The sequence below is a fragment of the Lissotriton helveticus genome, chromosome 1_1 (genome assembly GCF_964261635.1).
Source record: "Lissotriton helveticus chromosome 1_1, aLisHel1.1, whole genome shotgun sequence".
NCBI classification, from domain to species: Eukaryota; Metazoa; Chordata; class Amphibia; order Caudata; family Salamandridae; genus Lissotriton; species Lissotriton helveticus.
Window position 1 is genome coordinate 1,966,235,515 of NC_136057.1, and position 16,015 is coordinate 1,966,251,529.

The 16,015-nt window shown below is 41.5% G+C and overlaps 1 protein-coding gene across 3 annotated transcripts in view; it reads left to right on the top strand.

The window, feature by feature from the left end:
* The window catches only part of RWDD3 (RWD domain containing 3), a 424,436-nt gene that overhangs the window by 380,113 nt on the left and 28,308 nt on the right, over window positions 1–16,015 (top strand). For all 3 annotated transcript variants that reach the window (XM_078644140.1, XM_078644133.1, XM_078644125.1), the window contains exon 3: window positions 12,973–13,457. In XM_078644140.1, coding sequence (XP_078500266.1) covers window positions 12,973–13,457 — 485 coding nt within the window. The remainder of the gene's footprint in view (window positions 1–12,972; window positions 13,458–16,015) is intronic.

Here is a 16,015-nt window from a genome sequence, read left to right on the forward strand (position 1 = left end):
TCTATCAAGGTGGTTGATGATTTATGGCACTTAATCTAGCCCCTAGGAAAAAAACCAGGAACTGCACTTCAAAGTTATCAAGAAACAATACTGCAATCTCTTTTCAGTGGGGGGTAACAATGGTCTGATGGGTCCTAAAGCATGCTAAATATTGGCCCTTGCACCTTAGTTAGTTAAAGAAACACCACCATTAAAGGAGTCTACCGGAGTCTTTATACCCTAGGCCACCCAGGCACTGCACATGCTGTCAGAACAGTCTTTTCTTGACACTTGGAAATTTTATTGTTATTCTAGGAAAATGTTCCTTTGTGCTTGGTGACCCCCCATTTTTTGCTAGATTTTACTGCTGTTTTTTTACTCTGTGCGCTGGGACTCTACTAACCCGTCTCCACTGCATGTGCTCTGACCTCTAAAACAAGTTAAAATTGGCTATACTCTTAACCGCCTTATTTAATTTATCTGCTAGTCCCCCGTATATGCTACAAGGTGTGCCCAGGGTGGTAAGTTAAATGTCACTAGTGGACTGCAACACACATTGTGCCACGATTAGAGTGCAAAACTAGGCAGCATGTTTACTACCATATAATCTCTGCGCAGTTTTAAAACTCCAGATTTGAGCTATCAAAATAATCCATTTTGACAGGCCTAAACCTTCCTTTTAAAGACCTATTATTCACCCTCACCCATTAATGCCCAATAAGGCAGGATGCATGGTATTTAAAAGTAGGACATGTAAAAGTTTAATGCAAAACATGTCCTTAGAGTGACAAGGACCTAAACGCTGTTTTCACCGTAGAAGGATTACCTGTTCCATAGGTCAGATACATTTTATTTTAAGTGATTATGAAGATTAAGTTATTTTCCCATAGCCAATGCCAAGACTTGAACCTGGTTCCCCAGAACCATTCACTCACCCATACAGCCACTCAAACAACCAGTCACTCACCTGTACAGCCACTGAAATAGACACACACTCACCCATACTGCTACTGAAACACCCACTTATTTACCTACACAGTCACTCACCCACCCACTTACCATACAGCCTTTCAACAAAGCCATTCACGCACCCATACAAGCACCTACTTGCACAACCATTTACATACCCATTCACACATCCATACAAGCACTCATACATCTTCTCCCTTGCCCATACAGACTTTCACACAGACACTCTCAACACAGCGACTCCCACACCAACTCACTTAACCAAACACCCACTCACTCACCCATACAACCACTGACACACTCACTCATTCAACCACTGACACACTCACTCATTCACCAATATAGCCACTCACACAGCATCTCACTCACTGACACTGCTTCTCACACATCCACTTATACACACATAGAGCCACACACCCACCCATACACACAAGGATCCAGTCACACAGCCACTCATACAATATGTTAAAATTAGTATCATTCAGTAGGTGTGTACCTAGTATAGTAATTAAAAGTTGGAGTAGGTTACTATAAATTTTTAACACCCATAAGATACTCATAGTTCGCTTTAAAAACTCCTCTGAGTCAGAGAGGGAAATGTAAGCACCAATCCTCATGTTAAAAGAAAAAGCAGCAGTTTATCAAAAGACATGGCCTGAAATTTGACCTCTGTCTTTGAAGCACCGCAATTATGACAAAAGAAGTACTACATTTAAAGACATCTTTATTGATTGCTCTTTCAAGACCCACAATAAAACGTCCGGTGACTCAAATTTGATGAGGTGTGAACTTGCTCCCACATCTGAGACAAAGGCCTTTGGTATTGGGAGGCGTTGTGTTCCTCTTACAGGATCGCCATCTGAGTTGTGCCCAAGAACATAATTAACTTCAAAACGTTCTACAGTGTCACAGACTGAGATAGCTACCCTCTAGTCAGCCATACACCAATCCCAGTGGAAGAGGAGCTGCCCTCCGAACCAATTTTGAGTGTCCACAGAGGAAGAGTTGCTCATTTCCCTAGCCACACCTCTAGGATGACATTTCTTTCTAATATGGTAACCCAGTGAACCTCAGTGAATATAAACAACAAAAACTAAGAAAACTTCAAGTTCAAACGAAGAACTGATCAACAACTCACAAAATGAAAGAAAACACAACCAAGGAAAATAACTTATTCACAACAATGCATGAATTTTTGTATATTTTACCACAAGTACATGAAGATTTCTATGCACTATGGATTAAAGGTTGCTTCATTTGGAACACCCGAAAGATATGCTGGAATGCCATCTTTTCTCCCTCCATATGAACTCCATGGAAGTCCTTTATTCATGTGACTCGAGGTGAGTTCCTGCATGAAACCTACACGGGTTAGAGAAAACACACCAGACATCTTTTATTTAATCACACCCTCTTGTTACCACACAAGGTTGCCCCTACTAAATGTCCTGACAAAGACCCTCATCAGCCAGGCTAGTTCGAATCCAACAAAAGCAAAAAGAGCAGATTATGGACGAAACCATTCCAACCATCATCTGTTCTTTTTGCAATTGTCTCCCTAGGTGGGAAGGGTATACCAGGACAGAGAGCACCCGGCATGACAGCTCAGACCAGACTGTTCCCATTGGGAGAAGCATCAAAATTTGCTTATGGCTGAGTCCAGACTGGGGTGGTAGAGTGAGCAAATAAACACTGGATTTAACCCAGATCTGTGACTGGTGGTGAATGTTTGATTTCTTCATCATTCTGTCCATCATCTGTTCTTTTTGCATTTTTAATACAGTGGGCATAATATTCCCAAATCTGAATGCCCATGTGATCAATGCTCATAGACATGTCAATCAACAGCATGTTGAAACACACACTCTGAGGGTCCCAGACTTACCATTTATGATACACACTCACAGCACAAGTCGTAATGAGACCCAAGCAGGCACTAATTCCTATGTTAACATCAAAGGCAAGCAATCAACAGACTTGGTGTTTGTCCAAGCCCACCCTCAGTTGGTTCCAAATTTCACATCGACTACACACTCACAGACACACTTTCTCTCTCTCCAGCCATATTGATCCCAGAATGCACACATTCCGATTACCATTCACTTCTGGCAAGGCGTATCCAATTTAGCTTGGCATATCCCTTGCTATAGGGAGCACATCCATCTTACCTAACACACAGACGAACATCGTGATTGGGTCATCTTGTCTGAATGAATATATGTATTGGTTCATATCATTGATTATCCAGTGTAATTACAGAACAAGGGTATAATTATACATTCTTCTGACTACTTAGATTTCATATGATTATAATTTGGGAGTGCTTCGCTGACCTTCTTTCTTTGATACTTTTATTAGCAGCTTGTTTCGATCTGCTATTACCACTCCTTGGTAGTGAGTGGGTTTGGTTGCTAGAGCACCCCTGCTGTACTTACGGCAATTCTGACCTCACTGTGCCCATAATATATGGTCATCTTACATTCATTTAATCTTTGATGTGCCGTTATTTCCTATTAGGAAACACTACTACCAGATTTTCTTTGTGCTACCTAACACACAACATATGTTGGGTGCAGAAAATAAGATCTAGTCCAGTGTTCTGAAAATATCAAACTAAACACATCATCAAACTCACCATGAGCACGGTCCTCGCCCTGAAGAGCCTAATTATTACACCTGCCACTCATTCACATATGCAGGTTGTTATTTATGTTGGCTGCAAAAATGATCAAAATGTTGGCAAGCATAAAATTAAACACATCAATAAAACAAGCATGGGTGAATTATTTGCCCTGCTGGGAAAACTGACTAACATACAACACACGTTAATGCATGGGTGGAGTCTTTGCCCTGCTGGGAAAACGGACAAACATACCACACATGTTCATATAGGCCACAATTTAAGAACCATACAAAATGCAGACCAACTTCTGTGTCCAAAAGCATCACGCTAAACACATAAAAAAAAACTGGTAGGAGGAAGATCTCGGTCAACAGTCCTCTTTGTATGTTGTGTGCAAAAATCAGGTGCTGCAATGTTTACGAAAGATAATGTCTTTATGGGCAGTGGTCTTACCCTGGGAACCCACCTCTGAAACCTACCACAGACAATCACAGGCCACAATGTATGTTAGGTTTCGAAATCAAACTCACTCCAATGTACACAAACATCACCTAAAACACATCAACCAATCAAACGTTAATATTGGTTTGCAAAGTTAAATGAAAATACTTAAGGATAGTGTGGTATCATCTATTTATAATATATAAGCCTCTGTTATATGATGTTCACAACCAGTTCATAGGCTGAAAAACACAGAATTCTACTCAGTTTTCACAAACATCTTTATAAGCAAAACACAATTCTAAATGATGCTCACTACATCCATTAAAAGAGAAGTACATTGTTGTGTCTGTCAAAGAAACCACGAGAGGCAGACTCCAAGTAGGTTCTTAGTTTATTGTGTGGAGAAACGAGCCACTGCACCACTCACTAGTACATAGTAGTCCCAACTGTCTAACCAAGAACTAGAACCCATCAAGCTCCATGACAACAGGGAGATTCTGTAGGTAGCGACTAACAAGCACATCTAAATACAACATTATCTCTTTTTTTTATAGAAACAAAAAGAAAACTAGAGAAAGAAAAACAAAACAGCAAAAAATGTTCCGCGAAGGAACCCAAAACAAAACAAGGTTTAACGTAGCTTCCAAGGAAGACGGGTCACACGTAGTTTTCCTCACAACAGGAGTATTTAACATACAAGGAGGAGACACAGTTTGAGACCCACACCCAATGGGACTCTTAGCTTGAGCACCATGCAAAATGGGACTGTTTGAACAAGACAAGGCGTCACAACTTCCTTTCACCTTGACAACTTTACCAACATTCCACCAATGTCCTCCTTCCACCATGACAGCATTACCACACACCTTCTCAACACGAACAGCTTCACCAAAGGTATCACAACCTTTCCTGACAGTCCTATAATTTTTGACACGCACCAAATCACCAGGAGATATAGCAATCGTTTTAGTCAAATTCTTAGCATTATATCTGGCAGCCATTTTGTCTTGGGCAGTCTTTACACGTATTTCTAACTCAGAATTGTCAACACGACAAGTAACCTTTCTCAACAACCAAGCAGGATAGAGAGTTGAAGTTGGTAACCTTCCCCTGAGGGAAACAAACGGAGCAATTTTAGTGTTGGAATGTGGGGTTGTGCGATAAAACCAAATCATTGATCTTACAGCATTCTCCACATCAAAGTTATTATTCTTAGCCCACTTTATACACTCCACAACCATACGGTTCATTCTCTCAACTAAACCATTTGTTTGAGGATGTCCCACAGAACTTCTAAAGTCTTTCACACCAGACTCCGACAGAAAAGCACGCATTTCAGGATTGACAAATTGAACACCATTATCCAAAACTATGGCTTCAGGAAACCCTTCCCTCATGAAAATTTCTCTAAGGAAGAGAATGGCACAATTAGCAGTGGGGTTAGCGCAAAACTTTACCTCTGGCCATTTGCTATGAAAGTCCATTAGCACAAAAGCAAAACGTAGATGATTAGGAAGAAAATTGAAAGGGCCTCTAGATCAATCCCTACCTTCAGCCAGGGTTTTGAGGGAAGAGGAATAGGTTGTAGGGGAGGAGCAGCAATCTTCAGACCCTTTTCTGCACTGGCACAAACACAACACTCCTCGACTCTTTCATCAACATCACCGTCCATAGACGGCCACCAATAATGCAGTCTCAAACGCCTTTTAGTCATGGTAACCCCTAGATGACCATCATGTGCACAATCTATCAACTTCACGCGCAACTTCATAGGAGGAACACACCTCCCATCTCTCATAACTACTCCATCCTCAATAGATATGTCTTCAGAGACCTTCCAAAAAGGTTGAATATTGAAAGGTACATTCTTTTCCTTTGGCCAACGGGCAACAATATACTCTTTGACTTTCAAGAGAGTGACATCAGCATTCAGAGCATCTATCCATTCACTCTCACAGCATCCCCCATTTTCTGCAACATCTATAGCAGCAATAAAACAGTCTTCCCTATCTTCTTCCAAATCCAAACGTTCATCATCCATCAAAGGAAGTCTAGAAAGCATGTCTGCTGTGAGATTCTCTTTGCCGGGAATGTGTTTAGTGTCAAAATCGTATTGCAGCAATTTGGTTGTGAGACGCGCTATGCGAGGAGTAGCATACTTGATTCGATCACCACTCAAGATGTAAACCAAAGGCTTATGGTCAGTTTGTATTACGAACTTTCTGCCCCAGATATAGGTCCGAAACTTCTCGCAAGCCCAATAGCAGGCTAAAAGTTCCTTTTCAATCACGGAGTAATTTACTTCGGGATCCCTTAACACTCTAGAGGCATAACTAATTGTGACATCTCTTCCATCAGACTTTTGGGTAAGTACAGCCCCTAACCCATAACAGCTCGCGTCGACTGTGATTGTACAACAAACATTAGGGTCATACGCCTTTAAGGTCTTAGCATCGATCATCTCTGCCTTAACTAAGTCAAAAGTCTGTTGACAAACTTCATCCCACACAAAAACGACACTTGATCTGAGCATGTTAGAAAGAGCTTTAATCGACCAAAGCTTTGATCAAACCAGGTCTGGTAGAAACACCATCACCAGAGACTAAGTGTCCTAAGAATTCCACTTCCCTCTTCCAAAATTCGCACTTGTTCTTCTTCACAACGATACCTTTCTCTTCAAACTTCCTAAGAACTGACTTAAGAGTGTGATCATGTTGTTCTAAAAACTTGTTAACAATCAGTACATCGTCCTGGAAAATCACTACTCCCTTGACATCCTTGAGAACACTCTGCATAACCCTTTGGAACACCGATGCCTCTGAGGCCAGCCCAAACGGCATCCTAGAAAATTGAAACGAGCCAAAAAGAGAGTTGAAAGCGGTGTAGTGCTTAGATTCTACATCCAGCACGATTTGGTGGTACGCCGAGGCTAAATCAATTTTTGAAAACCACTGCGCATCTCTCAATTCCTCCAGAAGATCTCCGATTTTAGGAAGTGGGTGAGCGTCCACCCAAATTTCCTTATTGAGACTCCTGAGATCAATGCATAGACGAATCTCTCCGCTCCTCTTCCGCGCAACCACCAAGGGACTAAGCCACAAACTAGACTCGATAGGCTCAATTATACCACTTTTCTCCAATCTCTCTAGTTCCGCCTTAAGATCAGCACTTAAACTAAAAGGCACAGACCTGACCTTGTGTTTTACAGGTACCGCATTGCTCTTAACCTTAATTTTATGTTTAAAACCTGCAATTTCTCCAAGAGAATCAGAGAAAACACTCGGAACTCTTTCTCGAGACACAACGTATCAGGCATATCCAACACAATAAGTACCTGTTCCTTGGCACCAGGCCTCAACACCATGCCAAACAGACCTTGATGGTACCAACCCAGTATGTTCAGACCACGTACCGCTACATACATTTTCCCATGTATCTTCCTTCCTTTGAATTCTAAGACGTCTTCAATGTAGCCTTCCAAATCTATCTTGCTAACCTCATAAGAGACAGGCGCCCTATCAGGAGGAAACAACTTCCTATCTTCCCAAGACTGCTTGAACAAATCAAAAGTAATCATCGTTATCCTAGCTCCGGAATCCACAAGAAGATTTAAACAAACATCACCAACGTTAATGTCCACATAGGGGTCTACACACTCAGAAGGATCACCCGACACCACACCACCATCTGTAACAGTGACCATCATGTCCTTAATCTTGAACAATATCACTTTCAGACATATGTTCATCACCCACCACACAACTAACCTTTTCAGGTTTGCCCACATTAGCGTAGCAAATCTTCGCCAAATGACCGAACTTGCCACACTTATAGCATTTTGCATTCTTACCTGGACATAAATTATTATCTTTAGTGTGTGGTGAGTAGCCACACCTGTAGCATATGTTTTTCTTGAAAAAGCCCTTCTCATTGGGCTTATCTCTCCTTGAATTGCTACTCTTAGACTTATGGAAGTCTGGGCAAGTTCAAGACTCTTGGCAACTCTTATAATTTCTTCTAACGTGGGATTCCCCATAGTGAGTAGCTTCTGCTGTATGTGTTTATCACTGCAATGCGCAATAAATTGATCTCTCACTAATTGATCACGAAATTCACCAAACTGACACTCTGCACACAACTTGCGTAAAGCACTTAAATATGAATCAACATCCTCACTCTGAAGTTGTGCCCTCTTGAAAAATGTGTGCCTCAACACAACTAAACTTGGTTGCACATCAAACTTAATAACAAGTTTCTTTACAGTTTCTTGATATTCATCAAGAATTTCACCTTCTCCTAGAACCAAGTCAGGTAAGTGCTTGTACACTTCCCTCCCCTCAAATCTCAAACAGTTCAGAAGTAAATATTTCTTCCTTTCTGCCCTATATCGGGAAGCGCCAATAGCACCAACGTAAGTCTCGAATGCGTCGAACCACTGTCTCCATTGAATCTGTGGCGTTCCAGGGCTTTCCAAGAAGGGAGGGGGTTGATTAACAGACTGCGTAGTAGATGGTTTTTTTTTCTTTTTTTTTTCTTTTTTTTAAACAAAAGCTAAAAATATAAACAAACTATGCGATAAATTGAATGCCTTCAGAAGAATTTTCAATGAACTGAGCAGCAGACAGTTCAATATCTGAAGGATTTTAGAAAACAGAATTCAAAAATATTCAGAATGTACACCAGCAGACCAAATTCCCGAAGAAATCGGACTCCAAGTAGGTTCTTAGTTTTTTGTGTGGAGAAACGAGCCACTGCACCACTCACTAGTACTGAGTCGTCCCAACTGTCTAACCAAGAACTAGAACCCATCCAGCTCCATGACAACAGGGAGATTCTGGAGGTAGAGACTAACAAGCACATCTAAATACAACATACATCTATAACAATCTGTAAAATTCACAGAAAATAAAGCTAAAGTTAACGGCGAGTTAAGTTTGATAATGACGTCAATAGTTATAACAGCACAAAATAAAAACACATTAAATTCACCAAATGAGCTGCAATCTTAACCCTATCTTCCACCTTCTCTCTCTACACTATTTCTGATGTCAAAAATGTTTTCACAATACAAAACCATACTACATAATGTACACTGTTGTATATTGCACGCACAATATTAACTTGTCATGACCATAAGATATATATTTTCACCAAAAAGTAATAGATGTCCCCACAATGAAAGGAATGTGCAAACATATTAATTTATTGTCACAGTCATGCACACTTTTACAGTCTCATTAGCACGTAATCTTTCACATTTCATATTCATCTTCCACAAGTAATGACATCAGTGAGAGTTAAGTTTAAATAAATATGATGGGACTGGGAGATGATATTCATTTATGAAGTTCCATTTTTTTTGGTGGAGCCTATATCAACAGCCCAGTCACCCACAGCTCTCTTTTAACTGCTTGGAGTCTTTTTCAAGAATCACCAGAGACGTTTAGCGCAGTATTATTAAATTATTATTAAAAAAGATTTGGTACCGCGCACATACACCAATTGGTTTCTTGGCGCTCGAGACCAGGTGGGAGAAGAACATTCAGGATCAGGGCCGCTAACCGTGCGCCAGACGGAACAGGTAGGTTTTCAAGGAATTGCGAAAGCAACGATAGTCGGTGGACAGACGAATGGCAAGAGGAAGGGAGTTCCAGGTAGCAGGAGCAAGAAAAGAGAAACAGGCTCCCCCATGTTTCTTGCGATTGAACCTGGGGGTGATCAGAAGATTATGAGCCGAAGATCTGAGGTGACGGGAAGGGACATAGGCGTGCAAACAGGAAGAGATAAAGGCAGGGGCACAAATAAACAAGGATTTAAAAATGGTGCAGGTCATTTTAAAAACACACCGCTGTGCAACTGGGAGCCAGTGTAAAGTTTTCAGCAAAGGGGTGACATGCTGATGTTTAGGTTGCTGAAAAATTAGTCTGGCTGCCTGGTTCTGGACCAGTTGGAGTCGGGAAAGATGGCAGGCAGGGACCCCCACGCAGTGCATATAAAAACATCCATAAGCTCGCAAATAATGACGTTTTCTGCTTAGGTATCAGTCTGTGGAACCAAAACACCAGTTCAAATCTTCATTGACCGAGTTATGCGTTTCTTTGCAGTTCCCTTTATCTCCTTGTGCCTCTTATGCCTTTGTTGTTAAAGACAACTAAGAATGCTTTGTGGTAATTCTAGTTGCAGGGTGCATTACATGGTAACATTTATTCGATGTGGGAGAGGATGGGAACTACATTAAACATCTCCTTCTAACAGTGTATTCTTTGAGACAAACAGACAACTCGGATGTATGGGGCATACAGATTTGCATCACAAAAGGAGTTAAGGAGTCTGGGGTCCATAGAGGCAAGTTTGCAGCTTGCCCTCCTGGCCAAGTTCAGTGGATATATTGTGACAAACAGATAACTAGTTACGGTGGAGTAGCTCCAGGAACAAATTTATGCGGTAAGCATGGCGTTTTGCAAAAGAACTATTGATAGACAGAATGCAGAACAATGTCATACATTCACCCCAGTGCAGAGATCTGGGCCTAAATCCATTGTTTTTTTTGCTCATGTAATGTAAATGTAATGAGTATTTTATATAGTGCGATTTGCACTCCAAGGAGCATCTTGGCGCTTTTAAAAAAAAAAAGAGATAGGCAGAGTCAGGTGAGGATCTGGCTGGGGAAAGGGAACTGCTTTATCAGATTAGGGATTTGCACATGGTGCTTGATAGATTAAATATCCAGGTTTTTAGGGCCTTTCTGAAATCTGTTTCTCTTTCTATTTGGCGAAGGGGCGGCGGGAGAATGTTCCCGGCCTTAGACCCCAGGACTGCCAGGGTCTTTCCTCCTCTAGTTTTTAGTCTAAAGTTGGGAATGGTCAGGAGGTTGGCTTTTTGAGATCTAAGATTCCGCAGGGGAGAGTAGTGTTTAAACATGCTCTGGATGTAACTGGGTCTTTTCCCATGAAAGGCCCTAAAGGTTATTAGAAGGAATTTGAAAAAGACCTGTTTCTGGATCGGCAGCCAATGTAGTATGTCCATTGCTGCTGTGGCTGAGGTTCTTCTGTTCCAGTCCAACACCAGTCTTGCCGCGGCATGTTGTACCATTTGTAGTTTATGGCAAATTGTTTTGTTTGTCCCTGCATATAGGCTGTTGCAGTAGTCGAGGCGGGTTGTTTAAGTGCTACTGCAGCCATTTTCCGTGCCTGGAATGGTATGAGGTCAAAGAATTTTCTAAGTATTTTAATGAGGCCGAAACATGTTCCAGCCACCGCTACTGCCTGGTGTTTAAAAGTCAGCGAAGAGTCAAATTTGATCCCTAAATTCCGGGCTGACGTGACGGTGTTTGGGGGGGGACATCCATGTCCTCCGGCCACCATAGGGGGGGTTAAACAGATTCTCTTTCCCAAATGGCAGGATCTTGGTCTTCCCAGTATTGCATTTAAGATGGTTTGCGCTCATCCATTGGAATGTGGCTTTGAGGCAGTTCTTAAGCTTCCATTCAGCTTCTCCGGTGTCGTCCTCCATCACCAGGATGAGCTGCGTATCATCCGCATATGATATGGTGTAGATGTCATAGGATGATATAAGTGCAATCAGGGGGGCCAGATATACATTGAAGAGTGTCGGGCTTAAACACAAGCCCTGAGGCACTCCCGAAGTAAGCGGTTTTTCTTCGGATCTGAACCGGCCTAAGGTGACCACTTGTCGCCTTTCGGCTAAAAAGCTTTTTAACCACCCTAATACGTTTCCAGCTATCCCTGCCGCGGCTAGTTGGTCCACCAAGATGGTATGTGAGACCGTATCCAATGCCGCGGACAGGTCTAGAAGCACCAACACCGCCTTTTTACCCATGTCCATTGCAACCCTTAGGTGAATATCAGGGCTGATTCAGTTGAATGCTGGGACCTAAAGCCTGCTTGGTTAGGGTGCCATGTGTTATTGGCTTCCAAGAATGTAGTGAGCTGCCTATTCACACATTTTTCGTTTAATTTACAGAGGGCTGGGAGCAGGGAAATGTGTCGCAAATTGGTCAAAGTGGTTGGGTCTGCAAGTTGTTTTTTCTGCAGGGGCTTCACTGCTGCAAGTTTCTATTCCTCAGGTACTAGGCCAAGGTTAAGTGAGGAGTTAATAATGGTATTTATAATGGGATTGACAATATCTATCATGGTGTGGAGGACATATGGGGGGCAGGGGTCAAATGGGGAGCCTGATTTGATCTTTAAGATTTCTGCCCGAGAGTCCTCTAAGCTAACCAGGGAAAAAGTGGACAGTAGGCCGATAGTGGTTGTAAGGCCTGTATCATCAGGCCATTCCAGTTTGGGCCCAACCATATGCAAAGCAGTCTTCTTGACCCTGTGCCCAATGGGAACAGTCCAGCCCGAACCGCCAGGCCAGGTCCTCCCTGGTCTGGAAACAGGCATCCTAGGACCGGTTTCGGGGTTTTGAACATGAACCTCCTTTTCACTTCTAACTAGTTGAGATCACAACATCCTTTTGCTATGCTGGCTTTCTTTTCACCCAAACAAGAGATCTGCCTTTGCCTTATTTCATTTTTGTAGACAGGCCTAAATTTGATGAATTGATATCATTTTGTGTTTTTTGACAAGTGTTCAGACTGTATTAGTCTAGGCCAGTAGAAATAATATAACGTATCCCATAGTTTGTTAGTTTGAAGCAAAATATCCTTCCATCGGGAGTTGCCATGATGGCCCACGTTATATTATTTTTTGAAATATCTGACAAGTTTCTAATAACACCAAGGTTCTAACATTCTGGATATGTTTTGCCAATATTTTGATAGCATATATTTATTGATAACAGCTGATGCATACATTTCGATTTATGATTTGTTGTTAAACTTACAGTATCATAAACCATTAAAGTGTTTAACAGGTACGATTTGAATGTATGTTTTCATTGTTTACATTGCTTGTTAAATCTAGTGATTAAAATGTTTGTATTACTTGCAGAGACGGATGGCGTGACCCTTAAAATTCAGACACATGCAAAAGGACGTTTAGATTCAGAGATACAGCTGAAGCTTACATTTCACTTACCAGCAACCTACCCAAAATGTCCACCAAGTATATCTGTGGTTTCAGAGGAGCTAACAAGATCACAGTGCAATGCATTGAAGGGAAAATTGCTTGAACGGGCACAAGAACTCTTATGTGAACCCATGATACATGAGCTGGTTCTCTGGATTCAGCAGAACCTGGATGATATCCTTGGGCAGTTAGATGTGCCTGGCTCGGATTCAAAAGGTACTGGACCAGTTGACATGCAAGAAAGTAGAACGTGGACGATGCTCTTGCAATTGGATCATATGAGATCGAAATCCAAGTATGTGAGAACAGTTGAAAAATGGGCTTCTGATTTAAGCTTATCCGGGAGATTAATGTTTATGGGGAAGCTGATACTAATTCTTCTGCAAGGCGAAAAAGGCCGAATTAAGGTACATGTTGAAACTTCTATTTGTCATTTAGTGTTAACTATTTTTTAATTTTTTTTCTTCAATAGAGCGAAGTGTTTTTACTGTTGATTCTCTTAGCAATGCAATGTTTTCGGCAATTATCTGAACTCACCATACACTTGTAGAAGACCGATCCTGAGCCATTTGAATCAACTGTTTGCATATGTTTGTACTCATTGTCATTTTAAGGTAGCCATATTCTTCCACACAACTTGAAAAGGAACAAATCCCTTAGGTTTTTGTAGAGATGTTCTGCAAAGGATTTATATTCCTTGATGTAGCTTTGGCAAAACCAATAGATCTTGCTGCTGGCTTTTCCAATTTTTGTTTTGATTTTACCATCACTTATGGAAAAAAATATAAAGTTGGCTGCCATACAGGCACATGGGTGAACATACCGTGGCCATCTTGGAGTAGAACTTTTATGGTATATAAAAAAAATCCAACTTTGCCCCTGTGCGTGCACATGCATGTCAGCCATCTTGGAATGCTTCTTCATAAACCATAAGAAAATGCATTGCAAGATGGCCACTGTGTATGTGTACAAATAGACGGCCATCTTCAATGGTTGCAAAACTATAAAGAGATGGCTATCTGCTTCTTTTATTATTTGTGGTGTGCTGTGGCGTGATGGCTATCTGCTGATGTATTGGCGGAAGATAGGGCACTGGGAAGTGCAAGTGGGTGTTGTGAGATAGACAAACTTTTTTTCAACCTTCATCAGAGTCAGAGAGCAGGAGGCAGCATTTCATAAGAGAAAAGCAGGCATTCCAAGTATAAGTCCAAAGATAAATCCTTTAAGCAGCATGTCAGCCCTTCTGACAAAGGTTCAGTTCAAGATCCAGAAGTGTCTGATTTGATGGGGTCAGAGATCCAAAACGTATACCCCAAAATTCCTTTGATGTGGGGGGTGACTTCAAAGCAGCTCTCTGAAGTGCACAAGTGCGCCTTTCAACCTAGTCCTGTCTGCCAGATTTCTGGGGGGGGGGGGGCGTAATCATTCCTTTGTGTTGGGACAAGACACTGCCTATTCAAGTGAAATGTTAGCCCTTCCCTTCCACCCTGCCCTTGCAAGGCCATCAGAATGCAGATGTATGTGGATGGGTACTCAGACACCTATCCTTCATGTAATGTGGCTGCTTAAAGCAAATGAACAAAGTTTAGCTGCCACTCACCCCTGGCATGTATTGAAGACAGATGTCATGCACACAGAGCAGTAAGTGGAGAAAGATATCCACTTTCTAAAATTGACATTTTTAAAACAGTACTGTTAAATCAACTGCACCAGTAAGGAGGATTTGTCATTACCATTCCAAACATATGAAAAATGAAAAGGCAACTCCACATTGAGAATTAATTGTAGCTTAAAAGGTGTTTTAAGGAATTCCCAATGCTAACTTAAGAGAGGAGTAGGCCTCACTGTAGTGAAACATAGACTGTCACTACCTGGACATGTAAAACATAAAGGTACATGTCCTACTTTTTACTGACATAGCACCCTGCCCTAAGCGTTATTTAGGGCTTACCTTCGGTGTGATTTATATTTAATATAAGGGGAGTTTGAGGCCTGGAAAGTAATATTAAATGCCAAGTCGAAGTGCAACTAAAATGCACACACAGGAACTGCCAGGGAAAGCCTGAGACAGGTTTGAAAGGCTACTAACGTGGGTCACACAATTAGTGCTGCAGGCCCACAAGTATCATTTGAAGTACAGACCCTGGATTTATGGTATACCACATTTCAAGTGACTTAGCAGTACATCAAATATAGCAACCAGGTATACATCAGTGTCATCATGTTTAGGGGAGAAGCACATGCACTTTAACACTTGTTAACAGTGTTAAAGTGCTCAGAGTACTAAGGCCAACAAAAAGAATTAGCAAAACGTGGAGGCAAAAGGTAAACAGTCTGGAGAAAGACCACCTTAAGGATGACATGTCTAACATGTTTTCACATTCAATTTTTAAAGCAGTCTTTGACTTAACCTACAAATGGTGTTTGGTCTAGAAAGGTTAAAAGCTGATTAGCGGACTGTATCTTATTTCTGTGGTCACAGGTCACAATTAGTATTGTGGAATAAAATAACCCTAATGGCAATAGGCAAAGGCTTCCACCATGAAGCTAAATAAACTTACAATAGAGATTTGCAGGCACATCGATCCAGTAAGCAGCTGTTTATCAAGGTGTGTTATCAGTTTAGGCTAAATCCCTCAGACTTCAATCACAGTGAATACCATTGATTGGTATTTCGCTTTGGGCTCTCAGGTGCGTTTGCACAAAGTTGTGAAGTTTGTAGGCGTACAATTTCAAAGTTAAAAATAAAATCACAAGGATTTCGAAGTGAAAAATTCACAAAAATCATGTACATTGATGGACAGTGTCCCTTAACTTTGTCTACTCATTCCTGCTACTGCGAGAGGTCACAGTTAGACTTCCCATACTCAGATACAGTCCTTAATAAGGGACCCCGCCATGCACATCTGCTGTTCACCCCCATCTCTTGTATGCTTTTTGCCACACTGCTCGCTTCCATTCTTGC